General features: G+C 35.2%; 3 protein-coding genes across 3 annotated transcripts; all 3 read right to left on the bottom strand.

Annotated features, from left to right (window-relative positions):
* Nucleotides 1-6,034: 6,034 nt before the first annotated feature.
* LOC139883583 (brefeldin A-inhibited guanine nucleotide-exchange protein 5-like) lies at nt 6,035-18,311 on the bottom strand. The gene is made up of 33 exons (XM_071867743.1): nt 18,206-18,311; nt 17,555-17,627; nt 16,547-16,799; nt 16,310-16,431; nt 16,168-16,226; nt 15,260-15,317; nt 15,095-15,183; nt 14,785-14,987; nt 14,592-14,650; nt 14,443-14,512; nt 14,257-14,325; nt 13,705-13,827; nt 13,567-13,620; nt 13,397-13,485; nt 13,154-13,250; nt 12,957-13,055; nt 12,654-12,842; nt 12,396-12,506; nt 12,131-12,315; nt 11,106-11,732; nt 10,509-10,926; nt 10,128-10,367; nt 9,878-10,001; nt 9,641-9,789; nt 9,130-9,477; nt 8,470-8,636; nt 8,156-8,397; nt 7,818-7,984; nt 7,411-7,524; nt 6,923-7,059; nt 6,531-6,837; nt 6,274-6,369; nt 6,035-6,100 (listed from the first exon to the last, which is right to left on the bottom strand). Exons 1-33 carry the CDS (start codon nt 18,309-18,311, stop codon nt 6,035-6,037), a joined length of 5,310 nt encoding a protein of 1,769 aa, XP_071723844.1.
* A 3,705-nt stretch (nt 18,312-22,016) lies between these two features.
* On the bottom strand, nt 22,017-22,547 carry LOC139883582 (E3 ubiquitin-protein ligase RHA1B-like). Its single transcript, XM_071867742.1, has one exon. The coding sequence runs from the start codon at nt 22,545-22,547 to the stop codon at nt 22,017-22,019; it is 531 nt and encodes a 176-aa protein (XP_071723843.1).
* Nucleotides 22,548-23,671: 1,124 nt separating this feature from the next.
* LOC139883581 (uncharacterized) lies at nt 23,672-27,130 on the bottom strand. The gene is made up of 11 exons (XM_071867741.1): nt 27,050-27,130; nt 26,706-26,762; nt 26,529-26,596; nt 25,742-25,946; nt 25,565-25,665; nt 24,844-24,919; nt 24,705-24,764; nt 24,560-24,610; nt 24,398-24,476; nt 24,239-24,312; nt 23,672-23,797 (listed from the first exon to the last, which is right to left on the bottom strand). Exons 1-11 carry the CDS (start codon nt 27,128-27,130, stop codon nt 23,672-23,674), a joined length of 978 nt encoding a protein of 325 aa, XP_071723842.1.
* Between the last annotated feature and the right edge of the window lie 369 nt (nt 27,131-27,499).

The following is a 27,499-nucleotide window of genomic DNA, read 5'->3' as shown; positions in this document are numbered from 1 at the left end:
TCGTTTAGAAATGGCGGGCATTCTTTATGTCAAGCGAAAAAACGACATTCATCCCTCACTATGATGGTATTTTATAAGTATTTTCTTTCTTTTAGAATTTGAAAACTAATAAAATTACTTCTTTTGATGTAGATGAGGTGTGAGAAGTGCTCCCATCCTCTCGACAGGGCCATCGTAGTTGAAAATTGGGGGCAATGTCTCATAGTAGCGTTTAAGTGTGAGAAATGTTCTCACCCTCTATTTATGAGAGAGGAATTTACCGACTATACACAACGTAACATCACGATACGCCGACTATCCAATGAGAAAAACATCCATCAACATGTGACAATTAATTTGTTTGTTGTTTTTAGTTGTTCCGTTCATGTCACAGTACAACTAAAAACCAAGCGATACCATTGAAATTACAATTTATATGAGTAGTTGATAGATTCTATTGAAATTATTGAAAAGAAAGTGGTCGAGGTCGTGACTAAGTGATAGAGCACACCCAATACATCGGTAATGGATCAGCCTCTGATACTATGCTGAGATGATGAGAATGATTCATAGACCTAAACTAACCTCAAAAGGTCGCTACTGACGTGAATTGCGTGGATTGTTTATTGCTCGAATAATTTTTCATGTAGATTGAGCATGCATGGTGAATGAGAGATTAGTTCTTAGCAATGATTTTCTCTGAAAATAGCGTGCGGAAGCGTAAAAGAATGATCGGAGAAGAACGGAAAGCTAATACTCCGATATGAGTAGAGAAGAAAAATAGAGATAGGCTAATTCTCTTTTTATTGATTTTAGAAAATTCAACTACAATTTACATTTGTGTATTATATTTATGCTTCCTCATTACTTACTCACTAAGTTAATTAACTGCTTAGATCTCACGCACTCTGATTCAGTTCACTTTTGCGGGAAAATTGTTTGCAGTTGTCTGTTGAAGAAGACAGTCTTCAAACGATGCGTTCTATGCTTCATCAAACGGTCCGTTTTGTATTTCAACAGCATGTGGACTTTTTAACTCCTTTTGGGCCGAGTGAGACAAGTGGGCTTTTTGTTCTTTTCTCATTTGGCGTTGACGTCGTTTTTCCTCGAGCAGTCGAACCGTCATAGTTAATGGTTCTCCGTTATACCCCCCTTCAAGGTGAAGGTCTCTAATGTTCATCTTGAAAATCAAAAATTGGAATTGTTTTCTGGCGTGTGGCTTTGTCAGGATGTCGGCAATCTGTGAAGTTGTGGGAACATGGAAGAGACGAATGATTTTAGCCTGTAGTTTTTCTCGAATAAAATGACTATCAAGCTCGATATGTTTCGTCCGTTCATGAAAAATTGGATTCTAGGCAAGATGAATAGCAGATTGATTATCACAGAAAAGACGAGCTGGGGATTGTTGGGAGATGCCAAGCTCATTCAGAATGAATCGTATCCACATTAATTCACAAGTGGTAATAGCACTTGCACGGTATTTGGCCTCAATCGAGGATCTACTTGTCATGGCTAATCAGACAATCACCATAGAAGACGGTATACCCATAAATCGAACATCTAGTATCTCGGCATCTAGTATGATCGCAGTCACAGTAAGCAGTAAGAATTAGTGTTGCAGAAATCTTTGGGGCAGGAAAAAATATGCCTTGTCCAGGGGATCCTTTAAGATATCTAAGAACCTTATGAGCAGCCTGTAAATGGGAAGAAGTAGGATATGACACAAATCGGGAAAGTTGTTGGGTAGCAAATGTGATGTCAGGCCTTGTATTCAAAGGTAAAGAAGTCGACCAATCAAACGGCGAAAGGAAGAAGCTTCTGCATCAGGGAGAACATCTTCAGGTAATCCCTTTACCAATTTTATGTTAGAATCCATTGGAGTTTTTATTGGAGTACATTCCAGGAAGCATGTATCTTCAAGTATCTCTAAGAAATATTTCCTTTGGCATAGGTACATTCCCTGCTTGCTTCTTGCAACCTCGATTCTAAGAAAAAATTTAAGAGTGCCAAGATCCTTGATAGTAAATTCCTCATGAAGAAAGGATTTCACATCAACAATGTGTTGTAAGCAAGTACCAGTGAGCACAATATCATCCACATATACTGCTAAAATGGTAACAATCTCTCCTTGCTTATAATGAAACAAAGAATGGTCAGAGTAACATTGCATAAAACCAAATTGTTTAAGAGTAGTTGTAAGTTTAGCAAACCATTGTTGAGAGGCTTGCTTAAGGCCATATAGACTCTTAATTAGCTTACAAACACTACCTGATGGTTCATCAAAACTAGGAGGAATAGTCATATAGACTTTCGTATGTAAGTCTCCATGTAGGAATGCATTGTGAATATCCAACTGATGAATGTGCCAGTTGTTATGAACAGCTAAACTAAGGACTATTCTGATGATTGTAATCTTTGCAACAGGAGAGAAGGTATCAAAATAGTCAATGCCATACCTCTGTGTAAAGCCTTTGGCAACTAATCTGGCTTTGTACCTTTCTATTGAACCATCTACCTTAAATTTTAGTCTATAAACCCAATGACATCCCACTTTCTTCTTCCCTTTAGGTAGCTGAACAATCTGCCATGTGCTATTATCTTCTAAGGCAAAAATCTACTTGCTCATAGCTTCTCTCCATTTGGGGTCCTGGCTTACTTCAGAGTATGACTTAGGTTCAGTGACAGATGTAGTGTTTAGTATGTATGACCTGTAATAGAGAGAAAGAGAGTCATAAGACAGATAATGAGATATAGAGCAAGCATTAGCATTATTTGCACTAGATCTAGTAGCATAATTAATGTGATAGGCTTGCAAATAAGAAGGCTTATTAGAAGCCCTTGTGCTTCTTCTGACTGGTTGTTCATAAACAACATCAGGATCTTCTTCATGAAATAAGTTTTGTAGTTCTAGAAAATTTTGTGTAGGCATGGCTGCATCTGTGGAAGATCCTGTTACACCATTATTTGAATATGATGCTTGCAGTTTCTGTGAATGGGAAGATCCTAAGTGGTATAGATCTAAGGGTTGGGTCAAACTGTCCTGTTGCCGTTGTATGGCTTGTGATGATGTATTGTCTTGTGTATGGGGGTAGGCATAGGAGGGGTAGGCATTTTCTGTTGTTGGTATTTGGGGTAGGCTAGGGTTAAAATCTGCGCATCCTGGTGATTAGATGTCTAAGAAAGATGTGTCTTGAGGTGGATCATTTGCATATATAATGATCCCTTCATGAAAAGTCACATCTCTGCTAATGAACACCGAATGAGTGTTCAAATTCAACTACAATTTACATTTATGCATTGTATTTATACATCCTCGTTACTTGCTCACTAAGTTAATTAACTGCTTAGATCTCACGTACTTTGATTCAATTCACTTTGGCGGAAAAACTATTTGCAGCTGCCTGTTGAAGAAGACAGTCTTCAAACGATGTGTTTTGTGTTTCATCAAACGGTGCGTTTTGTATTTCAGCAGCTTGTGGGCTTTTTAACTCCTTTTGAACTGAGTGAGACAAATGGGCATTTTGTTCTTTTCTCATTTGGCGTTGACGTCGTTTTTCTTCGAGCAGTCGAAACGTCATAGTTAACGATTCTCCTCCGACAAATATTTATGGCGATTTTTTTATATATAAACCATTCTTAATTTTCAAACACAATCTTTCAAAAATAATATGTCAAAAATAATTAGTCGGCAAGTGGATTGGAGTTGGGGAAATCGACTTGAAATGAGGTCACTGATTGAGAAACATGTGGAGAAATCTTAAGGTAGAGGTGACGTGTGAGAAATGTTCACACCCTCTAATCATGAAACATCAATTATGACTACAGACATCACAACATTATGGTAATAAACTATGAAACATCATTTTATGGATTACGATAAAATAAAAAGATAACTGTTTAAGAGTATATATATATATATATATATATTTAATTTAGCCATAGCTAGACCAATCAAGCTCTCATTTTTTCCTTTTGAAATCTTATAGATAATATAGAGATTTTCAAAATTTATTTCGATTATAATTCAATTATAAATTTTATTGTCAAATCAAAATACGACACATGACGTTTTATTGATGAATAGTAATTTGACATATGTATTTAAGAATTTTGAGTTTAATTAAGTTTCAAATTATAATTTTAAGTCAATAATTTTTTTCCTATTCTAATTAAGAAATCAAAACACAATAAAAATATGATGATTCTTAATAAAATTCTACCAATTATTTTTTACTCATATAATAATGGATGTATTAATTTATAAAAATTTATCAATATTAGCTAGATTCTTACTAAACTTCAAAAAAAATACCTTTTTACTACCATCACCATACGACCATCAATACTACTGTTAAAAAAAGCTAGCTCATACAATCGACCATAAATATTAACTATATATATAGTATTTATTTTGAAAAATAATATTAATTATTGAAGTACTATAGTTAGGATTTGCATAATATAATTTATCATATATATTGATTTTATCTATTATTATTTTATTCTAATATAATAATTTTATTTCTAATTAGAAACATACTAATCTATTCTCATTATTTATAATTAAAACGGACATATACATATATATATTTTTTATTGTAGAATTAATTTCGATAAATAATTTTTTATTAGCGAATTAAATTTTTCACATGAATTTTTTCCTATCTATTATTTAAAAAATTATTCTTAATAAAATTATAATAAACTATATTTTTTTCCTAATTTTTTCTTATTAAACATTTTTCCTAATTAAAATTCATTATCTTTTTTTTTCTATCATTTTGCACATCTTATTTTTTCCTATTCAAGTACATATTATTTAAAAAAATATTTCTAATCAAATTATAATATATATTATTTTTCTCAATTTTTTATTAAACTATTATTTCTAATAAAAATAGGCTATAATTTTTTTCCTATTCCTAATTAAAACAGTCATAGTTTATTTTTCAAACAATAGAACAACTAAATTGATTAGATGCAATTATAAATTTTATTATCAAAATAAATCTTGACATGTGACTTTTATTTATTGCTATGTATATTAGTTTTGAAAACAAAATAATTTTTTTAATTCTAATAGGATTGTAGATTTTGAAATAAAATCAAAATAATTATAATTGATATAAAATTAAATTAGTTCCTTTTTGATATAATATTTGACATATGTTTAATAATTTTTAATACAAATAGTTATTATTATATAATATATTTGAATTATTAATTTTTAATGACACAGACTTTCCGTTCAACATACGGATCCACTAAATTATAAAAACAAATGTTTGATTAATACTATCTATATCTCAAATAAATATATCAATTTCTCAATAAATTTAAAAAAATAAAAATGGTTATCTTTTAAATATAGATGGACTAATTTATTAGTGTCACGGATGCAAGTTAACTTCTGTAACTCAGAACGGCACAGAAAGCCGGTCAACGAATCTATTTTCAATTAATTTGTCTCAAGATACTTTGTTGAAAATTTTACACCAACATCGTACTCCATTCCTTCCGTATTATTTGTCTAATAAATCATTTCACATAAATTAAAAGAATAATTGAATTTATATATATTATAACTAATGTACCCCCTACAAATAATTAATGATTACTTTTATTATACTATTTAAATGTAATTGAAAATTGTAGAACAAAAGGTAATGTAATAAAATAAAAATTTATATTGATTTTATAAATAGATAAATATTTCTGAAATTTTCAAAAATAAATTTTGACAAAAATTATGGGTTGGAGGGAGTGATGGAATGCCAAACTCATGGTAAGAAATTATACTTTTTTTTTGCCTACAATTTATTTTAAGTTATTTATAATCAATGTTTTATTTTATTTTTTTCCCTCTAATTTATAAAATATATATGTAATTCTCATGTTATATCATCAGACTTTGTAAGGAAAATTTGGGGCATGCCACAATATGTACATAAACTCTGAGACGAATAAATGAATTACTAGAACTGTAAGAAACTCCTTCAAATGCTTCGTCCAATTGGCATTGCAGTTGCAGAGTTAGCTGAAGCAGAAAATGTCATCATGATGGTAACAACGCTTTGAACTGGGCCGTAAATAGATCGGCAAGTGCTTCCCGAATGTCCGTCTGTACAGTACATACCAAAGAGAGTGATTTAGCAGCAGCATAACAAAGAGATGCCATGTTTATTCTTATTTAGAGATAATGTATTCATTTATCTCTGTATTTTATTGTTATCCACAATTCAGTCATTTTCTTTTAATTCTCCAAGCCATGGTTTGTCTATCAACTAGATATACCTGGTCACAACAAACGAGTTTTGAGAGCAGAGGATAGAACTCTCTCAGGTGTCTTCTGAAAATCTTATTATTCATTAAGGACATGCCTCTGAGAACCTAAAACATCAGCAAAATAAAGGCTTAAAAAGATAATAATAACAGTAATCCGCAAGTTATATTAGTAAATGTCCTTTCAGTTTCCCCAACACGAAAGAAAAAGCAATACGATCGACAAAATCATCGTTATTGGAGGATAATACACTATGAACTACTCTTACCTTGACAATGACTGGAGAGCGTAGTTCCAGAACTCGATGAATATCCATGTTCGTAGTTTCACCTACATGGGACTGTATGTCAGATGCTCCTCCAAGTACTTGCTCACAGAAAGAAACCAACTTATCTTCTACTACTCCTTCAAATTTCTCTTCTTCTTCAGAACGGTCACTGACTTTTTTATGGTTTTCATCTGAATTATCATTTTCGGGTTCTTTGTCGACATCAAATCGAGAAGTTGTTTTCTGCAAGATATCCAAATATATAGACGTTCCAAATAATTCCTGACGAAGAAGATTCACTGGTGGCCTGTACACAGATTATTTAGCCATATTAGATGGTTGCCCCAAGAGAAAAGACTTAACATAAATTGAAGAAATATAAATATATCAACCTTTCCGGGGGGACATGATGCATGCGGAATCTGAGATTAGAGTATGAATTGTATGAAGCAGCAAACTCAACTAAGGAAAATAAAACATCCATTATGGAAACCTTCTGTTGAAGTTTCAACTTGCTCCAGTATTGTTTCTGTGAATTTGAGAAAAGCTCGTCAGTTGAAAGCACATTGGTCATAATTCATCACATATTTCTTAAGGCACAAATAAAATTATCATTCTCCCTTCTGCCCTCATGCCTTTGCAAATGCTGAAATCAAACTCGTTAATATCAATCTTCTTTTACAACAGCATACTATAAAATAGTTGTGAAAGACTCTGATCTACCGAGCAAAAGTACACTACCAAAAAAGGGCGGGCAATCAAAGGTTGAAATTGTGATGCTGATTTCAATCTGAGCCAACAAGTGGGAGAAGAAACAAACACTTTCGAAATATTCCACACGATGGATTAATGGAAAAGTGTAAGAGAATTCACACCATACCTGAATACCATCAATGGCACCAAGAAGTAGCAGCTGGGTGATACATTTACCCCTAACAGTTGTCATCAGCTTGCTTTCCTCTTGTTTAACATCAGGCTCCACCGCAGCAGCAAGCTAGAGAAAATCAGATTGAAAACATAAATAAGAAAAAGAGTGAAAGGGGACAAGTATCAAATATGATATTTTACCCATGGCAGTCCAATAGTGTTATGCCACATTATGGTAATGCAATTATCATTGAAAATCTAAAATAAGATGGTAATCGACGCTTAGCATTGAACTTAGGGACTGAATCTAGCAAGTTTCATGGAGAAAATTGCTCCACAAGCTTCAACAAAACGATACACCAAATGAAACTATGTGGACAGAAAATAGAAGAATGCAGGCAAACACCAGAAGTTTGGTACCTTGACAGGAGATGATGGTGCTGAAGCATCTAAAACACGACCTTTAGGCTTAGAGGTAAGATTTCTAAGGAAAAGATTGTCCATAATTCTTTGACCAAATGTTTGAGTCCGTTGAAGGCCTTCAGCTTCAGCTGGTTTTTGGCCTCTACCTGATGGTGATGGAAGACCTACAAAAATAAATATTTAACTTGTCAGGTTTGTAACATTTTCTGTTGAGCTTGTGATATTTTTTCCAGTGGAAAAACGTGCACGCTTGCATTAATACAAAACCATGAATTGCCCAAGCTTATACACACTCCTTAAAAAGTAGAGTTTCAGAACATATAAGTGAAACCGACCTTCAGATCCATCCAAATTAACCTGGGTGGACTCCTGATTGCGCTCCACAATCCTGGGTGATCCATTGCCATCAGAACCAATGGTACTACGTGGAGATGCCTTCCCATTTTCACCAGCATCAAATTGGTTGGCACCATCACTATTGTTCACCTCTGCATCTTTAAGTACTGCATGATTCTTTGGATCCTCAAAACCCACAGCATTGAGTAGCTCAAGTGGTTGTGTCGTGTATGAAGCGTCTCTGGAAAATAAACACGAAGGATCAGAAACGAACAATTGTTACTGTTACCCAAGTCATTAGAAAAATGTGCACCTTATGCTTTTCAATAACATGTCCCAGTCGCTGTCACTGAATTGGTGTCCTCCTACATCAATCAGGTGCACTAGTGCACCCAGAGAAATCGAGACAACTGTTTGATCCGTCTTTTTCGCACAATCCGACAGCAAGCTCAGTAACGGCGGCAACATTAAGCCTACTTCCTGCACGAAAGGGAAGTAATTTTACTGTTGGAAATTTTTAACACCATACAACAAGAACAAAATGGTGAGCACTTAAGTAAAAAACATTGCATCATGTCACAACAAAAACTCACAAACTTTATATCTTGGTCATGAGATCTCATTGCATCATGTCACAGCAGTAACAATCTCATATTAGTACTGATCCAAAAAAAAATAATAATCATAGGAGTAGTATATAGTACAATATCTGTTAAAATTCGATCCAACCCTGACATGATTTTGTGAATAAATGCATCAATAATATTAAAGTTAATGAGTCATGTTAAGAGCCAAAAATTCTTCTCCCCAGATATTCATTTCATTTTTTTAACTCACAAAATAGCAGCTTAAGCAACTTCTGTACCCAGCAGCCCAACCCCCAAAAACCACTGGCGCCATCTATCTCTTACAATCATTGCTTAGCCGAACAAGAAAAGGATAAAAAGAAGATATACATCAAGCACATTAATACCTTATAAAATGTAATGAAAAGGTTGCACAGAAGCTGAAGTGAATGAATGGTGGTTTCACGAAACCACTCATCATCAGAAGAAATTGAGCTTTCCTTCCCAGAATGTCTCACGTGATCAAAAATGGGAAACAAGACGCGATGGAAAATACTCTCCCAAAATGTTGTTGAGAACTTGCTACCTCTCTCATTCAGCAAATCAAACAAAACTTCCAGTGCACAGCTCCTGACCTCTGGTCTTGGATCTGATGTCAGATCAGATAATCCAGCCAGCATTGGGAACCAATAATGCTCCATCACATCAGAAATTTCATTCCCAGTGCGCATCAGAGAGCCACCATGTAAAAGGCCCTGAAATTGAGATATAAGGAGGGGAAATTAAGACACAAACACAAAAACATTACATATCCATTCTAGGAAGTAAGGGGCCAATACCACTGCCCAAACACCGAGTATATGTTAATATCACTATACATACAGGGCATCAAGTGAAAGTACATATGAAAAAATGCACCTCTGCTAGACGATTCTCACATATACGAAGGAGAGCAATGGCCTTCAAACTTATTCCGTCGGCAGTTTTATTATTGGCAAACCTTATAAAACAGTTGACACAGTCCATAAAGCAATATCCAGCAACTTGATTAAAGTGCTCCAAGATAACTGCAAGTAACATCGCCGATGTTAGACGCTAAAAGAAAATCATCACAGTAAATTTTGATGAGCATCACAGCAAGACAAGAAATATCACCCATCTCAACATTTTCAAATGCTTTTTCAACAATTGATTCCACATCATCATCTGCAGCAGATGTGAAAATCATGAGAACACTGCGCCATCCAGACTTTATGCTTCCAACTTTGGATTTAATCATCTGCATAGAACATGTCATAAATCAATATCTACTAAAAATCTAGAGGCTTACCAAACTAAAAGAATGAGTTTGGGCTTTGATACTAGCATTCAGTAATCAGTACAGCTTAACAAACAGTGAACCCACCTGCACAATACAGCCAACAACTAGGCTTCTTATGGTTTCACTTTGACTGTTCCGCATAAGTATCACCAAGGGATTGAGAATGTCATTCTGAAAAGTGAAACTGGCGAGTTCAACATGCTCCAGATACTTCATACTAAGTTGGCGAAGAGAATCTATAGCATATACTGCAATTTTCTCTTCGCGATGGCTCCCAGCAGAAATAAAATGATTTGCAAGCACATTCCATATTCTTGCCCAGACCTGGGAGAAAACTAAGTAGTTAGAATTTAACAACTGAAAACAGTAATAAGGTGCAGGGTTTCGGGTGTTGAGTAAAACTACCCCAAATCCTGGCACGGTGCCTCTTTTCAAAGGCAGGGAGATTGTGCAATGAAGAATTACCATGCGTATACGAGGCATGTTGTAATAGCTGATCTCCGAAAGCTTTTGCAAGCTATAAAGACGAGCAGGAGATTGCTTCAGTTCTTCAGCTGATACACCACACAGAGCATTGAAGAACTCCACAACAGAGTCACTGGGCAATTTAGCACTGTTTAAAAAAACTTGATCAGCAGGCTTTCCCAACAACTCTCTAAGAGACTGTAGAACAGCATCTTTGGAGATCTGATTGGACCCGAACTTGACAGCTGCAGCAATAGAAGGAGTTGAAACTATATATTCAAGCCGAGAAACACATTCTAAAACTGCATTCCATGTATCTTGAAGCGTGTCGGGTTCTGAATCGCAGAGAGCCAATAGAGTCCGTAAAGCTTCCACATTTTTAGTACGCATTTCTTTTGGGGAATGCAAGAACGTAAATCTGAAGCAGAAATATCACCGTCATCAGTGTAATTGCCCCAGACATCTTTATATTTTCATGACAGTTATAGAATCCCAACAGATTAACCAAGAAAGAAAGAAAAGACAAATAATAAACAATATATAGCAACAATTACAAACTAGGTAAAAATAATGGAATATCTGAAAAAGAAAATTTACCTGACCAGGGAAGTTAAGAAAGCATATCGCATGGTATCCATCCCAAGAACATGGGTTATGTGAATTCCAGCTTCAAAACCTTCCATACAGAGAACAATCCTTGGCTTATTATCACCTTCCTCCATGGTAACTGAGAAAGTAGCAAGCAAAGGCCAACCTACAGCTTCGACCATGGGCCTTACAAGTTCAATTCTCTGTGAAGTATAGAAAGCTCCTGTTTTTACTCTTTGATCCTGGAATATAGCCTGTGTCTGCTTGATAATAGCTTCACGCTCAGGCCTGGTATCTGCTGACGATTTTATTTTGGGAAGTGTCAAATTAAGAACACTAACCATATCAGCTCTCCCTTCATCTTCTTGCTTTTGGTGGTTGCTTTTATCCAAACCAGCAAGATCACCTTCTATTTTTATCTCTTCTTTAACAATAGAATCATAAATCTCTTCCAAGAGTTCAGCGGGAGCGCTGCCCTCAGCATCATTCATGGCATACATGCGAACAAAATCTGTCTTTGACATTTTGGGCCAGATCATAGCACTATGTGCATCTGTATTCAACATAATGATCGCATACGCAAGAACATACGCAGTATTTGCATTTTTAAGAAGGCCCGGATTATCTGTGCAATATCTGCCATACAACAGATAATGATTAATCATCAGCAAAGAAAATTATTCTCTAAGATGATGCTTGAGTGGAAAACTGGAAATCATCTAAGACTGCTTATATTTCATTCCAATTTCAGTTAGGTTTAGTTGGGACAATAATCAGTGCTATAGCTCCGATGAAAGGTTGGGAAGGGTTCACAGTCAATGAAGGAAGAAATCCGCAGTATGCTCAGCTCCCAGAAATTTAGTAGAATAGATAACGAACATACTACAAATGCAGAGGCAACAACATTCACGCAACTCTGTATCAATAGGATGTAAGGCTCTCTTGGATGGAAGCGTGCAGACGAGTATATCGGCATTGTTATAAATTTTACACTTATGTAGTATAGAAAAGCGAACAACAGAGATCGTCCTTACCGTTGTGCAAACTTTTCCATAATACGATCTATCTTCCGGGCTTCTCCAGGAGGCCGGAATGCTTGTAGGAATTCACGCATTGCATTATCGATCTTCATTCCCGAAAATTTCATGGAATCTAAGTAAGCATGCATGACTGCTAGAGGAAACTCCTCATCTAGGCCCAAGTAGTCACCGATCATACCCTACAAAATCATAAGAGAGCTACTCATAATCCCACAACAATAACTGTTGATTATTTAGCCATAATAATGAAGTACCCCACCTTATCCAAACTTGGGGTGTTCCTCAGAAACTGGGCAACTGCAACTGGCGTATTTTCCACCAACTTGTTCGTTATCAGAAATTCTACAGCCTGTAATGGCTTCTTGTTGAACTGAGATGTAATTAGAGACAAGAAGTCAGCGCCCGGCTACAGCTTGAGTACTTAGCAACATATATTTGAGTTCTGAATATTGCAAGGTTACACTATCCATCAGGCCAGTTACATCCACCAAATCAAGAGATTATAAACAACAATTACCTCAGAGACAGCAGCATCAACCGTAAATTGCTGATTAAAGTCAATGGGAAAACCTCCTACATTTTGTCCCTCAACAGATGCTCCTGTTGAAGCTTCTGATTCACCCACTTTAGAGCTTTTACTTGTGCCTCCTGAATTTCTATGCAACCTCTCCCAATCAACCATTGATTTGAGCACGCTCACAAGGCACTAGGAAGGTCAAAGAAAAATATTTCATAAAAAAATTTAATCTAACACAGCAAAAAGAATTCAGCGCAAAATTGTATAACAAATTTGCCAACTCCTAAAACTCAGGCACCAAACCTGGAGTGAGGATCCTTTAATTGAAGTTATTTGAGAAAGAGCCGCAGAATTTGGATCTGTATTTTGAGTCCCTTGTGCTATTTTAGATAGTGTGTTGACCTAGGTTAGTCAGAGACAAAAAGTGGTACATTACAAGAAGAATCATGAGTGTATACACTCAAATATGCCAGGAATAAGATGTTTAGTAATAGTATTACCATTCTTTCAAACAAGTTTGGCGCCTCAGGATCACAGTCATAGTTCACAAACACATCAACAAGCATCTGAGGGTCCCTACAGACTTTTTCAAGCATCCTGCAAAAAATTCACGTGATGAGAAGAAAACAGAGGAAAATAACCAAAGAGTATGATGAGAGGAGAAAAAAAAAACAAAGAGGATTAGCAACAGATAAAAGTTATACCAAAATAAAATAAAATAAATCATCAAGAAAGTGTATTACTGGAGCACATTTGTTTTTTGACTGATGGGAAATTCTGAGCTATCCAGAGACCGTAAAACTATCAAAGGAAAGAAGACGCCTATTTCACCCTGAAAATATTGAACACAAATGGAAATAAAAACAACAAAGAACTAACAGAAGTACACAAGTTAGCATAATCAGATACATACTTTAAGACATCCCCTGAATCGCAGTAAAAGCACAAAGAAAATTCCATTTGCATACTGCCAAAACAAAAATGATTGCATCATCAGAAAAATTGTTGCCATAGACCAACTGTTAAATGGAAAGAAGGAAGGACATATAACCTGAATTACGTTAGGAGACTGTGAAACGGAAGCACGCAACAGAGCATATGAAAGATATGCTTTCAGGGAGTCGATGAAGAAGAAATTATTAGTAAATGAATAGCTAACTCCTTCCAACAAACCCTGCAATATCATATCTAAAATCACTATTTCCATCTATAATTACACAATAAACGAAGGATAAAACAACACACTGAATTTCTATTTCAGAACTTTCCTGATTATGACTTTTACATATCAGCATGTTTTGAAAAAAATGAATAATGTCCAGCTTAGAATGACCACACATGCATGTTTTATTACAAAGCGCCTCAAATTTATCAAAGATTAAATTAACTCTCAACGAGCCAAAATTTTCAAAAAAAAAATCCCAAGAAACAAAAGCATAAACCTCCACCGTAGACTAAGATTCAAAAGATGAAACTGATACCAAACATTAGCCAAGAAAACTTCTAGATGTTGGGAATTCGGGACAATAACTTTTTTCACACTACGTCAGAATTCTAACACTCAATGCTTGCACACAGATGTAGTTAACCACAACAAACTAACCTGCAGGAGCTCAAGGGACAAAATACGAGTCTTGGTTGTAATTTCGTCACTCTCTTCCTTCATACCCATCTGAAAACATTAGATTAAAGGAACCATAAAGCAAGCAAAAGCTTAGTTTACATTTTCATGGAAAAGTTAATGGAGCCAATAATGGAAACAGGACACTCAGAATTGGGAAAAACCAACCTTGCAAAGGGTGCGGAATATTAATATAGCATCACGATGTCCAATGCTCATGCTTTCAAGGTCAATCCCACTGAAATGTATACAAAAGCAATACTTTGACGCATTGTGTAACTTAATGATAAAGTCTCACAACAATATCAAGTTCATACCGTGTGATCTTTTTACCATCTTCAAGATACACTGCTTTATCAAGAACAGCCTCTAGACCCTATAAAAACATGTTGAGGCCGTCTGGTTAATAGTCATAACTACAATTCCAAATATTATAAATATTGCAGTCCAGCACAGTCCATTTGTTAAAACGTTACTTATCCAGCAAATTATGCAGCAACTGTTACAGACCTTGATATCAGCCCCGCCTGCAAGCTTGTAGAGCTCCTCGACAGATGGAAGAGACGCGTCTTTTGTATGGTTCGCTGCATCTCCTGAGCTCATTTCCTTTTCATTCTGAACACTCACAGCATTTTCCTCAAGTGTCGGTATTGAATCATCTGTTGAAGCAGCTTCTGCCTGTGTGGAGGAACTGGATGAAGTAGAGTCATGAACTCCCTGTGAAGTGATTTATCTTTAATATACAATGCAACAAACTGTATGTTTTACTTTTCTTTCATGATAGACAATGACATGGACACTTTAATTTGAGAAAAATAACACACCAGCTCAGTTTCCATCCTCCTGAATACAATGCTGATCATTTGAGACAACGTTGCCTTTGATGTTGCTTGGTTAATAGGGCTCTTGCTGTAAATCAAGACCAGATGTTATGAGTACTATTTTCCAGTCTATCAAATATGCCTGATATCAACACAGAAGATACTTGTTAAGTGCAATATTGTTACAGACTTTGATAACTGCCAGCAATGGTTCCCCATGAACTGCATTTATAGGTGGAAAAAAGTTAGCGAGACATTAGTAATAGATAAGAAAAGGAGCCTGAATTGAAGAAAGTTTTACACTTAAGTATTCCATGTCATATCAGACAGCACAAAGAAAATTAGACCAAACATGCATCTAAAATAGATGGAAATAGTATCACTCACTCATGTCAAATCAGTAACACAGGCGGTACTATATAAAGTTTGGCAGTTTATCAAAAAGCATATCGAAGACATATATAACAAGCTTAAAATGAAAGGCGAGACTAAACTTCATGGATACTAGAGATTGTTCAACAGATTCAAATCAATGTATTTTCCAAAATAAGATAACTTTGATCATTTGGCAGAGCCTGATAAATTCTTGGAGAACTCCAAAGAGTACATGACCTTGTGCTCCTTGGAGAACTCAGATTTAAGTGAAAATTGCATTTAAAATAACCAATAAGCTCGAGGTCATGCAAAAAAAGAAGGAAAAACAAATTATTCCGGAAGATGTTTTTGGGTTGGGCCACTAGAAGACAGCAACGACGCACAACCGAACATTAAAGGAGAACAAATGAACAGCAGACGAGCCACTATTTGACAGTTATTTCCTGGTACTCAAAAGTAAAAGGTCCAAAATATCTAAAAGAACAACAAGCATTATATGGAAGATATAAACTTGTGCTAGACCTTAAGATGCATTAGAATCCATCTCATAGATTTGTATGCTTCTCACTGGGGTACATACATATAAAGAATAGCTTACAATATCCAGCTCATATAATTACATTCAGTTTCTGGATTGACATATACTGATATATAGTAACTCTTTAAACAAAATATAACAGAAGTACCAGTAACAAACCTCTAAACTTTGAAGATGCAACAGCAGTAAGAAGTACTTTCAACACTTGTAAAACAGTGCTGTAATTCTTACTAAATGTTAGACAGAAATACAAAATAACACATGAAATTCGAAAAGACAGAAATTTTTGAATGACAAATACCTATCAGGGGATGAATTATCAACACAACTGCAAACCATGTTCAAAATGTCTGTAAACAGTGGGGCATTTTTCCCACCATCTAAACCAGGATGTCCTTCCAAATGATCATACGCAATGAGTTTCTGTACTTCCAGAATTAAACAGAATTTCAGTAAGTACTTGAGATGTAATGTAATGCATGCATTAGGTAATTTGTAGAGGCTCATAAGTAAATGCAAACACAAAGAAAATGCTCACGTGAAGACAATCTAAAGCAGGTTCTATAATCTTCAAGTTCTTGGTCTCAAATGCAAGTCGAAGAGGACTTAAAACAAGCTCCACATTCGGTCCTTCTAATGTGCGTCCAGCAACAGCTAAGGTGCTGGTAATGGTTCCACACACATTCACTGGACCCTTAACCTTTTCTACCTGATCCGGCTTATTCGGAGCTGCATTTGATTGACTAGGTTCTGTTGCAGCTTTGGCAACTCCCCCTTCAGCTTCTGGTGACCTACAAGTAAAGATTGATTCTCAGAATTAATATCATGTCACATCTAGAATTATAAAGTAATCCAAACTACTATTAACAGGTAATCAAGCAAAAACTAGAAAAGAATGTTGAATAACATTCTGATCCCACAAAATCAGAAAACACAAATTATTTGTGGGTGTCTTGTAAACTGGCTTCATTATGACCTGAAGTTGCCATAGTATGGAGTAATACATTCCAGACTTTAACTTCAGTTCGCTTCCCAAAAAATTGAAGGCAGACAATAATGAGCAAGAAAGTTGATCTAGCAAAACCAATACCACCAGGCAAAAACAACAATAGAGACAGTCTAGTGGCTAAAATTTGTGGAAAACATAACTTCATGACTATGCAAAGCAATCTGCTCTTTCGTTAGACAGCAGACAAGAAAGACCAAAGATTATATTAGATAAATAGAAAGAGGCCCCTCAACTTGATTCAGAACAACGACTGAAGGAGGAATTGTAATTCATAGAAAGGCAACGCTACTTCAAGATTCTTGTACAGCAAAAGAAGTCTGATTTCATCGAAAATGCATTTTTGGATTTAAATGTTGACTTTCTTAAACACCTATTTTCCAAACTATACACTCCTTTCAATCCCTAGAGCTGGTGTTAAGTTAGAACTGAGATGGCAAGTAGACATATTTACTGTCTACATTTTGTTCACAAAAAGAATGGGACATAAAGTTGCTTCAAGTCAGACATAAAAAAATGACAATCTGGAACAAAACAAACCTTCCATCTCCAGGCAAAGCTGACGCTTTATTTTCTACAACAGCAATTGAATCTTGATTGACCTCCTTGTTATCTAAAGATACATAAAAAAAAAGTAACCAAATAAGAAACTGAAAAGGAGATCACTAGTTCGATTTCAAAATGGAATACAACAACTCAAACAGTAGCTTTTTTATGGACTTCTTGCAAAATAGTACTAATAGAATAGAAAATTAACAAAAATGTAAAGCTTTTGGCCAAAAATGAAGGGGTGACCATCCACAGAAATTGTTTTTGTGAGCTATCTGACGCAAGAAACGGAGTCGATTGACTAAACAGATACTAGTACTTCCATCTGAAAGTCTATATTTTGACGCAGGTATCTCTACATAAACACGACCATACTTTTCCCGAACAACAGCAAATACTCGGCCGCAATTACGAATTCTATATCAAGATAAAAATAATCATCATAGTAATTTGCCTGCGTAATTTGCTAATTTAGCAGAAAACCAAGTTTCTTCAGTCTAAGCTTAGAACATTGCCCTTATGAAAAAAATATAATGAATACAATGTCAGGTGAGTTGAGCTGGAAAAAACAGATAACAGCAGCAACACAATTAGCAAACAAGTGAATGAAACTAATAACAATGACAATATGGAAAGAGAGACCTTGATATGATTGAATTGCCTTCTGAAGATCGGGAAATTTTCTAGCAGAAGCGCACTCTTTGAGGATGGACTCGAACGCTCTGCTTACGAAACCACCTGCCGCCATGAAAAATGATCAGATAGAGATCTGTGGTAATATGACAGAAGGCGATCTGCTCTCAGTCTCCGATCAGCTTAGGCATTGAATCCGACTGAATTGAATAGAATAGAATAGAACTGTCGCACACTAATTAAATTAAATTAATTAATGTTAATAATAATAACGGTTCTATAGTTTTGCGAATGCGCCGGTCAATGCCCGAAATTTCATTAATTCAGGCTTTGAAGATATGTATACTATTGGAGACGTTAATTTAGATTATTCATTGTTTTAACTTCCTCATTTCCAATTTCCATACTATTTACTTAAAAAAAAAAAAATCCCACACCTTTTTTTAGAAAACTTATACTTTAATCCCTCACGTTTCACCTGTAACATTTTTTCAGTCCCTCACGTATTTTCATTAGTCTAACAAATCTTCACGTTTTCGAAAATCAGCCAAAAATACCCCTCTGCCGTTAACTTCATCTACGTGGCACCTATGTGGCGCTCCGTGGTGCCTACTCATGCCTAGTCAGCTAACAGACCAATATAATTGTGACACGTCACACATTTTTGCCACGCCACCAATTTATGTGGGTTTTTTGATGACGTGTCAAAGATTTTGACGAGTCAGATGACACGTGTCACAAATATATTGGTCTGTTAGTTGATTAGGGCCCACTAGGTGCCACATGTGCAAAGTTAACGGCAGAGGGGTATTTTTGGCTGATTTTCGAAAACGTGAGGGATTGTTAGGCTAACGGAGATACGTGAGGGACTAACAGGTGAAACGTGAGGGACGAAAGTATACGTTTTCTCCTTTTTTATATATAATGGAGAGAATTATTTATTTTAATTATAATGGCCGAGTTAAGTCACATCAATTTATCGATAATCCCCGGATGAAACTCACATTTCCCCATATTAGGATAAAATCGTAAGTATTATCGATAAATATCATTCACGACTCAACTATCGGGGCGGATTACAAAAATCGATTATAAAGGAAAGATGCTCGGGTAGAAGAAAAAAAGTAGAATCCTAGACATAGACGACTAAAGACAAAGATAAAATAAATACAATTCATATCAGCAATACTAAAAATAAATACAACTCATATCAGCAATATTAAGGTGAAATAAAATGGGTTATCAATAGTTAGTTCAATTTCCTCTTGTTCACCGGAGAATCAATAGGTTCGAAAGCTGTATAACTAAAAAATATTTTTGTACCAACACACGTTTCGATGTAAGATAACAAAAAACAATTTAAAAATAGCATCTTCGATAATAAACACATGCGTTCTTGACATAAAATTAATAAGACTATTGCTAATAAAATGATAAATAAAAAAAAAAAAAAACGACAATATTACATTTGATAAGTCTTTCCAATATTTTTTTCTCCCTTTTTTAAAAAAAAACATTTTATATCTTATATTACCTTGTCTTTTATATAATTTATATTTATATAGTAATATGACGATTCTCACGGAAAGAATATATATATATATCTTATGTGTCGACAAATGCATACATTTAATAAGCAAATATTTTATTAAATTTAGCAAACGGAAACTTTAATCAATCGACTCTGAGGATATGTTTTTATTAACGTACTATATAAAAAAACGTAAACAGGAGAATCAATTAGTGTTGACCATTGAAAAAAAAGTGAAATTAGTGTTTTATCAATATTTTTGAATCAAACTGAGAATTTCATTCAATATCATTACTAACTATTACAAGTAAGGAGGGAGGAAGATTGCTCTTTAACAATCCATTTTCAATTCGCAAAGAAATCGTAAGACAATTTCCATTGCCTTCGGTTCATCAATATTGTTTGTCAAACATTGTCAAAAAAAAAAAAAACATGTACGGAAATACTAAAAAAAGAAGTATGTTAATACGTTGGAGTATGTATTTATGCATGTGCGTATGTTCGTCTTAAATTCACATAAAATTGAACTTATGTTGTCCATTTTTTAGGACAGCATTTGTCATTTTTCCCAACAAAAATAATAAAAAATGATTATCTGAAACTTGACCGAGTATATAGCCTTGAATCTTAATACCTGTTTTTTTTTTTTTATTGAGAGTTAATACATGATGTTTTAGTTATATAATATTTTGTCATTTTTAGACATTTATTTTTACCCTCTCTCAACTACCACAGACCCAATTTTTGGTTTAAAATTGATACAATGGTCTTTGATGTTTTATATATTATTTTCGTTTCAAAATAGATATAAATTTTTATATGTAAATTATATGTAAAATTTTGCATTTATTTTGGGACGGAAATAATAATATTTTGACTATATAATCTAAAATGTTATGAAAATAGTATTAGTCAATTTGATCTTTTGAACTATAACCATGATAAAATTTTGACTATTTTTTTTCTTGTGACCTTATAGAGGTCGAATTTAAATATATATATATATATATTTTAAGTCGAATTTAAATTATTAAAGGTAAGATTGTCATTTTTATCTTGAAAAAAATTCCCTCACTTATTTAGACAAAAAAATCCACTCAAACTGTTCCTTCTACAGTTTTCTTTTTTTTTTTCCTATCCTTCACAATCACTATTCTCCTTCATACTAAAACACATAGCAAGCTTCCCCCAGTCCTGCTGCCGACCACCCCTTCCGAGCGAAGGTGGAGTCATTTTATTTTTAATTATGTCAATTTATCTGACTCTCTTTCAGATCTGTAAAAATTTCTTATTGTCTCTCTTTTACCAGCTCATGAACCTCTACTTTTTTTCTACTGCGGCAGTTTCGGCTCTTTCTTCGGCGAACAGGTGGTGTCTGGCGGCGGCGACTGGCTTTGGGCCTTCTTCAACCTCTTTGTACGAACCAGAGAGTGCTTGAGGTCACCGGTCTTTCCTCCTTTCTTTGGTGATCTAGGGCGGCTTTAGTGCAGTGTGCGATGGTGGTTGGTTGGAGCATGAATTTCGGCGGTTCTTTTGACATGTTTCGGTGTCCTATACGTACCAGGAGGCCATAGCTGTCTCTTCCGTGGTGTTTTCGGTGCTCGATTCTCGGTAGTTTGCTTGACATCTCGCAGTGTCTCATTCTGTCGAGATCTCGCATGAGTTGGTGGACTATATATCAGATTTTGTCGATTCTGGTCGGCGAGGTGTTTGCTTTAGTTTTTGTTATTTGTTATGCTCAACCTTGTATTTCTCTATGTGTTGGCATATTTGACCCCCTTCTCATATGGCGACGATTGGATCCTTGATTGCAGGAGTTATGTGCCTTTATGTCATCACATCTTTAGTTAGAGTAATTATGTTATTTTGTATTGTTTCTAATCTGTGGAATTGTGTTAGTCCGTATGATGGTGGTCGTCTCTCGATTGATTCGAGGTTTTTCGTATCTTTTCGGAGTCGACTCCATTGGAAACATATTTTTCCTTTCATTGAATTTGTCTAGACGGAATTGCGGTTTAGTTTAGTTTAGTTTACGTAACCGTTTTTTAGATAAATATCTTTGTTTAGACTTAACTAACTTGTTTGTAGTTGTAATTTCTTGTATTATACTTTCTTTCTCAGTATCAAATGAAATACCGACTTTAATTAAAACGAAAAAGTAAGAAAATAGCTTAGAGCGAATGAATTTATATATAAAAAAGAAATAGTACAACATAATTTTTTTGTATATACAAATTTGATTTTTTGATAACAAAACCGAGTATCATTCATTCTCCACCAATAATTAATTCACATGAGCAGATCATCACCAAACAGGTAAAGAATTCTCTCAACAGCCCAACTCGGTTCATTCTTGGCCCAATTATTAGTAGTAATTGTCTGTGAACAAGTCAACAATGGAGCTCGACATAATGGGCAACTCTTATGATTCTCATCATGATCATGATCATAATCACACTCATAATCAATCCATCTATCAATACATTCTTTGTGGAACACGTGGCAACAATTCCTGAGTTCACGCACCAGATCCTGGTCCCTCAATTGAGCTAAGCAGACTGCACACGTGTCAGTTCCTGAAGTGACCACGTCTCCGAAAGTGGTGAGAACGAGGTTGTCTCTGATGACTTGTGAAGAAGTAATTAAGGATGAAGAACAAGGACCAGATTGATCACATGAAGAAGTAGAGGGTTGGATTGTTGTTCTTCTGTGGTTGAGAGTCCAGGATAAGACCCATCTAATAATAGTAAGGATTACGGCTGCTTTGTATATGAAGTGGGAAATGATCAAATCTGAGTATTCTTCTATGATGAAAGTCATGATGATTTTATTTTATTTGTTATCGGGGGGGGGGGGGGGGGATGTAGAGAGGAGTTTGGTTTCTTTATAAAGGCAAAGGAAGATGGAAGTTTGTGTGTTAAGTTAATACTGCGTGGTGATCTGGACTGGAGAGGGAGCCTTTTACTTTTTTATTTACAGTATCTTTCTTTTTAAAAAATAAAAGCATCTTTTTATATTATATTTTATTATGTGATGAATATTTTTTTTGTATTTAAAAAAACATCATTATTTGAAAGTCAGTCTGAATCATTTGAGCTAATTATCGTTGGTATGTGATGTCTAATTTAAATTTGTTAGCAAACTATTAGATTCAATAATAAAAAAAATACTTTAAATATTCTAAGAAAATCCATAAATTTAAAGAAACACTTTTCTTTTTTTTGATGAAATAAAGAAACACTTAGAGACATAAAATTTTGTAGATATTTCAATACTACGTCAAAGCAGGGCCTGTTGAGTGTTAAAAGGTCACAAATCACTTTGATCGTCGTGTAACTCACAACTCAGTCAAACGGACGGTGGCGTATTAGCTATGCTTCACTCCCCTTTTTAGAAAGAAAAGAAAAGCATGTGGATAAAGAGTATCAAGTCATTATTATTTACAAATTGAATAAAGATTGTGGACGAGTAAAATCATTTTGCTCAACTTTAAATAGCAATTGAATCCTTCCATCATCAACTATTTACAGTAAGAAAGATACCTGACCTCATTTACGCACCACCACAATCCTTGTCAGATTCCACTAACCGACGTCATTAACTACTTTTTCCTTTTTCGGGTCGGTCCTTTTACGATATTTTTTCTTCTTTGCAGCAGATTTCATTTCAATTCCAAATAAATGAAAAAAGAAATCAATGGGATTGTGATTCAGATCCTTCGTCACCTTTTTATTAATCAATTAAGTAATTTAACTTGAATACCTGAAATGCAGTTGAAGAAAGAATAAAGAGAAAAATACAACTCACAAATTAAAGTTTAGTAATCAAAGTTCCAAGGAGTGAGCTGTTCTGTTCTGTTCCTAAAAAAGTGTAGGCAATAGGAGGAACCAAAATCCAAGTATGACCAGATTCATGTTCAACTATTTAAAAAGAAGATGATTAAATCATGGAATACCTTTATCTCCAGAGAAATCAACATACCACATGATACTGTATCCCACAGCCGAGAGACTTGAATCCTTTGTTGCAACATTTAACGTGCACAATTTAAGGCAGCTTATCAAAAAGATCTTTCGGCAAAAACAAAACAATACACAGATAAATTATTAAGCAATAATAATAAAAGTTGAATGAGAATGACCCTTATCAGGAACCAGCATCCTTACTGTTCTATCTTATCTTTATGTGTGGAAAATTATAAAATACTTATCCACAACAAAGAAGAATTACGTAATCAAAACAAAGTTAATATAAAAAAATCGGTAAATAACCCAGACAGTCGAGTATAATAGTAATAAACGAAAAGAATTTAAGTAAAGGTGCCTGTAGGGAAATGTCAAATAGAAAAATACTCCAGACATGCATTGAAAATTTCTTTTGAGAATAAGTAACAAACATGTTTTGCAGCCAATGATAAAATAGTATATAAACTATATAATACATTCACAAGCAAAAAAACAGGATAGAATATAGGTCTTCTTCAGTACAGTGGTCCTATTTAGATTCTATACTTTTCTGCCGTCGTCCAATTTTTGCCGCATCTTGTACTGGAGAGTCGCTGGTGCACAATCCAGTGGCGTCTCCCCTAAAGAATTGAAATAAATCAAACTCATTTCCTTATCGATGAACTTAAAATTAATAAATATATCTCGACTCGGAGTAGGATTTACCTTGAGCATTCTTGTACACCACGCTGGCTCCACATTCCATAAGAGAGAAAGCTATCTCAGTTCGATTAAAGAGAGCGGCCTACAAATAGAAATTATAAAATCCTGTCATTACTGACTTATAAATTGAAATATTTTGACATTTGAGAGGAGAAAGAGAGGTACCAAATGAAGCACGGACATTCCTTGCTTGTCATGGTAATTCGCATCGACGCCCTGTTAAAGTCACAACATATTAACGCCATTTCCAGGTTTAATGATCGAGTAAAAGAGGAATTTTTCATCAAAAATAGAGTAAAAGAGGAAATACCTCACTCAGAAGCTTTTTGACTGCAACAATGTCGCCATTCTTTATAGCTTCTCTCAAACCCTGATCGTACAACAATGCTAACATTATCACTTCATTCACGTCATGAAAAAAGTGCTAAAGTTTTATCAAGAGTTTATACCTCCCCATTGACTTCATAGTCCATCTGAGAATTACCCTCAGTACCATTTGTCGCTTGACCAAAATTGAAAACCGAACTGAGAATTTAGAACAATCATATTAAGACTTGTGAATGTGATATATTGCAAAGGCGCATAATTTGACAGAAAGATGTTAGAAAGGCAGAATTTCCGTGGCACAGGGAACTTATTCACTACATAATGAGAATTTTCACACGAAATGGCTTTTTACTGTGTATAAGCTCGATGCAAGTCAACTAAGTTCTACCCTTATAAGTACAAGTCAAGGCTACTAATACTTTCCCTCCATTAGATGAGAAAAATCTTTGGACATTCCCTGAGTTCTTTGCCGCATGATCTTCAGCCTAGATGTACCTTTCCACATTCATCCGAAGTCCAACACAGAGCCTTTTTAGGCTTCCCATTAGCTTATAATCAGAATTTTCTTTTGCAGTTTTACGCAATAAAACTTCAGTGCCACAAAGAAGAACGAGACTCATTTACAAAAGAGCAAGGAAAAAAGGCCACTAAGTGAAGAAAAGAATTCCAGGGAAGGCGACAACCAGATATGAACAAATTACTTAAGCTGTTGAAAGTTGAAACAACCAATGGACAGAGCCAGTAAACATTCTCAACTGACACTAAGACTGTGTTAAAAAAAGTTGGTAACATAACATCTCTGTACATTAACAAAATAAGAAACAACAACTCAAAATTATGTACCTAGGCTTGCTGCTTGAAGTAGAAGCTCTATTCTTCGGAGCAGCATCTACCTTCTTAGGTTTCGGATTTGCTTGAACTGTACGGCTTGAAGTAGTTTCTGACTGTCAAATACAGAAAAAGTTACTGATGTTTCTTGAATGATGCAGACATTAGTCAAAAGCTGTGTAAAATTTCTACCTGCACAGGAACTGCCACTGGGGAAGGAGCTGGAGCTTCACAAATGCATAAAGGCATGCCACACTTGCATTCCGGAGCACTTGATACAGGTTTATTCTCTAAGGCCGATTCCGTTTTAGAATCTGAACCAACATCTAATCTATGGACCGCATTTGTTACAGAAGTGACCTCATTAAATGAAGCATGTGCATCATCTCGTCCAGACCTGCACCAAAAGTAAATCCATAACTTTTCACGTTAAGCAGGCACCAGGTAAGTTTGGTTTTATGGCCTTGGGTCAGCAGGGAGCAGTACATATCCAAAGCAAAATCAAGAGAAGAATTGGAAACATTTTAGTAAGAGGATTACGTAATTTTCATACAGCAAAATAATATTTAACCAGTAGTTCATCAGTCCCAATTTTAGCATACTGGGAAAAGGAGGGACCCTGGAACTACTTCACCTAAGCAAATGACTAAAGACTAGAAATGCCATCACTAGCCACATCCATCTATGAGACCCAAGCTTAAGAGCTGCTATAAAAATTATCTAACAGAGGAAAATGGTAATCATCTTAAGTCCAAGACTCCAAGCAGGGAGGAAAATGGTAATCGAAGCTAGCAAGAGTGAACGACTGAGGGATGCCTCAAGACGCACATAAACCAATCAGACAGGGATGCTAAATCACTGGTTCCAGCCAGCACTGCTACCCAAGTTATTCAATTGTCAAAATAAAGACCTCAGCTTCTAGAGGTGGTTGTCAATACATTTCAATGAATCTAATGAACAACATCTAGCAGTGACATACCGGGAAGAGTCATTAAAGCAGTCTGCACAAACCCTGACAGGAGTGGGAATCCCAAATTGTGGCAAAGCCTGTCGAAAACACAATACATCACCGGAGTTTAAGTTATCAGCTATAAATAAATGATAAGTTGCGGTTAAATTCAACTTCAAAACTGCAGAAAACAAGTGAAACACAAACCATTTGATCGGATGAGTGTTCGTGGCATAAAGTCCTCCCACAACAACGACAATGATGCTGAAAATTGAAGGAACAAAATTCAGGTAAGCATCGCAAAAGTAACACTAGATTATGAATGATCAGCTATATTAGATTAGGCGCGATTACGACACTAAATTTCCAGTTAAGAGCACCGATCATCAACAAGAAGGTACACAGCCAAATAGATGATTCAGTCAAATAAAAGCATAATTGAATCAATCACATCTATGACTGGATCAATCGAATCGCGAACAGTTAGAGAAATATCATATCAGGTGAAATCGAATTAAAGATAGAGAGAGTATTAAAGTTAATTAACAAACCCGACGCTTGAAAGTGTTGAAGCTGCATTTACAGACGTCACAGCGAGCTGCTTCCTGAAAAGGCGGAGGTTCCGACGCCATTTTCCCTTCGATAAGTTTCACTTTCAGTCTCGCGCTGCTCGGAGAAAAAAATTACTTTTAGGCTTTTACAGAAGAGTTTTTTTAATAAAGCGTATGTTTATTTATTTTTTTACCAAATGGAGAAGCGCGTGGCCGAACATCAATCATTAAATACGATACAGTAATAAGTTGTATTTCTTCCATCCCATAACAATTGTGCAATATCTAAATGGCAAAAGTAACCATTTGGTCCCTATTTCAAATATTGTTAAACTACATCGTCCCTCCAAACATAAAATGAACTAAATCGTCCCTCAAACGTTAACTTTTGAACTACTTAGTCCCTGGTCCGTTAGTATCGTTAAGTTTTTGCCTACGTGTCAATTTTAG

Source organism: Rutidosis leptorrhynchoides, unplaced genomic scaffold (genome assembly GCF_046630445.1).
Source record: "Rutidosis leptorrhynchoides isolate AG116_Rl617_1_P2 unplaced genomic scaffold, CSIRO_AGI_Rlap_v1 contig422, whole genome shotgun sequence".
NCBI lineage: Eukaryota > Viridiplantae > Streptophyta > Magnoliopsida > Asterales > Asteraceae > Rutidosis > Rutidosis leptorrhynchoides.
The sequence above is the reverse complement of the archived record's forward strand: the minus strand, read 5'-3'. Positions and strand labels throughout refer to the sequence as shown.

What these genes read in the sequence shown, in the direction of transcription:
- LOC139883583 (XM_071867743.1), bottom strand. Translation starts at nt 18,311, where the DNA reads ATGGCGGCAGGTGGTTTCGTAAGCAGAGCGTTCGAGTCCATCCTCAAA. An exon ending in CAAAAAACAAATGTGCTCCA is followed by an intron (nt 13,251 to 13,396) that starts GTAATACACTTT and finishes AATTTTTTGCAG; the next exon opens with GATGCTTGAAAAAGTCTGTA. An exon ending in CACCATCATCTCCTGTCAAG is followed by an intron (nt 7,525 to 7,817) that starts GTACCAAACTTC and finishes GATTTTCTCTAG; the next exon opens with CTTGCTGCTGCGGTGGAGCC.
- LOC139883582 (XM_071867742.1), bottom strand. Translation starts at nt 22,547, where the DNA reads ATGACTTTCATCATAGAAGAATACTCAGATTTGATCATTTCCCACTTC.
- LOC139883581 (XM_071867741.1), bottom strand. Translation starts at nt 27,130, where the DNA reads ATGGCGTCGGAACCTCCGCCTTTTCAGGAAGCAGCTCGCTGTGACGTC. An exon ending in AACACTCATCCGATCAAATG is followed by an intron (nt 26,597 to 26,705) that starts GTTTGTGTTTCA and finishes TGTTTTCGACAG; the next exon opens with GCTTTGCCACAATTTGGGAT. An exon ending in AATTGGACGACGGCAGAAAA is followed by an intron (nt 23,798 to 24,238) that starts GTATAGAATCTA and finishes TTTTGCCGAAAG; the next exon opens with ATCTTTTTGATAAGCTGCCT.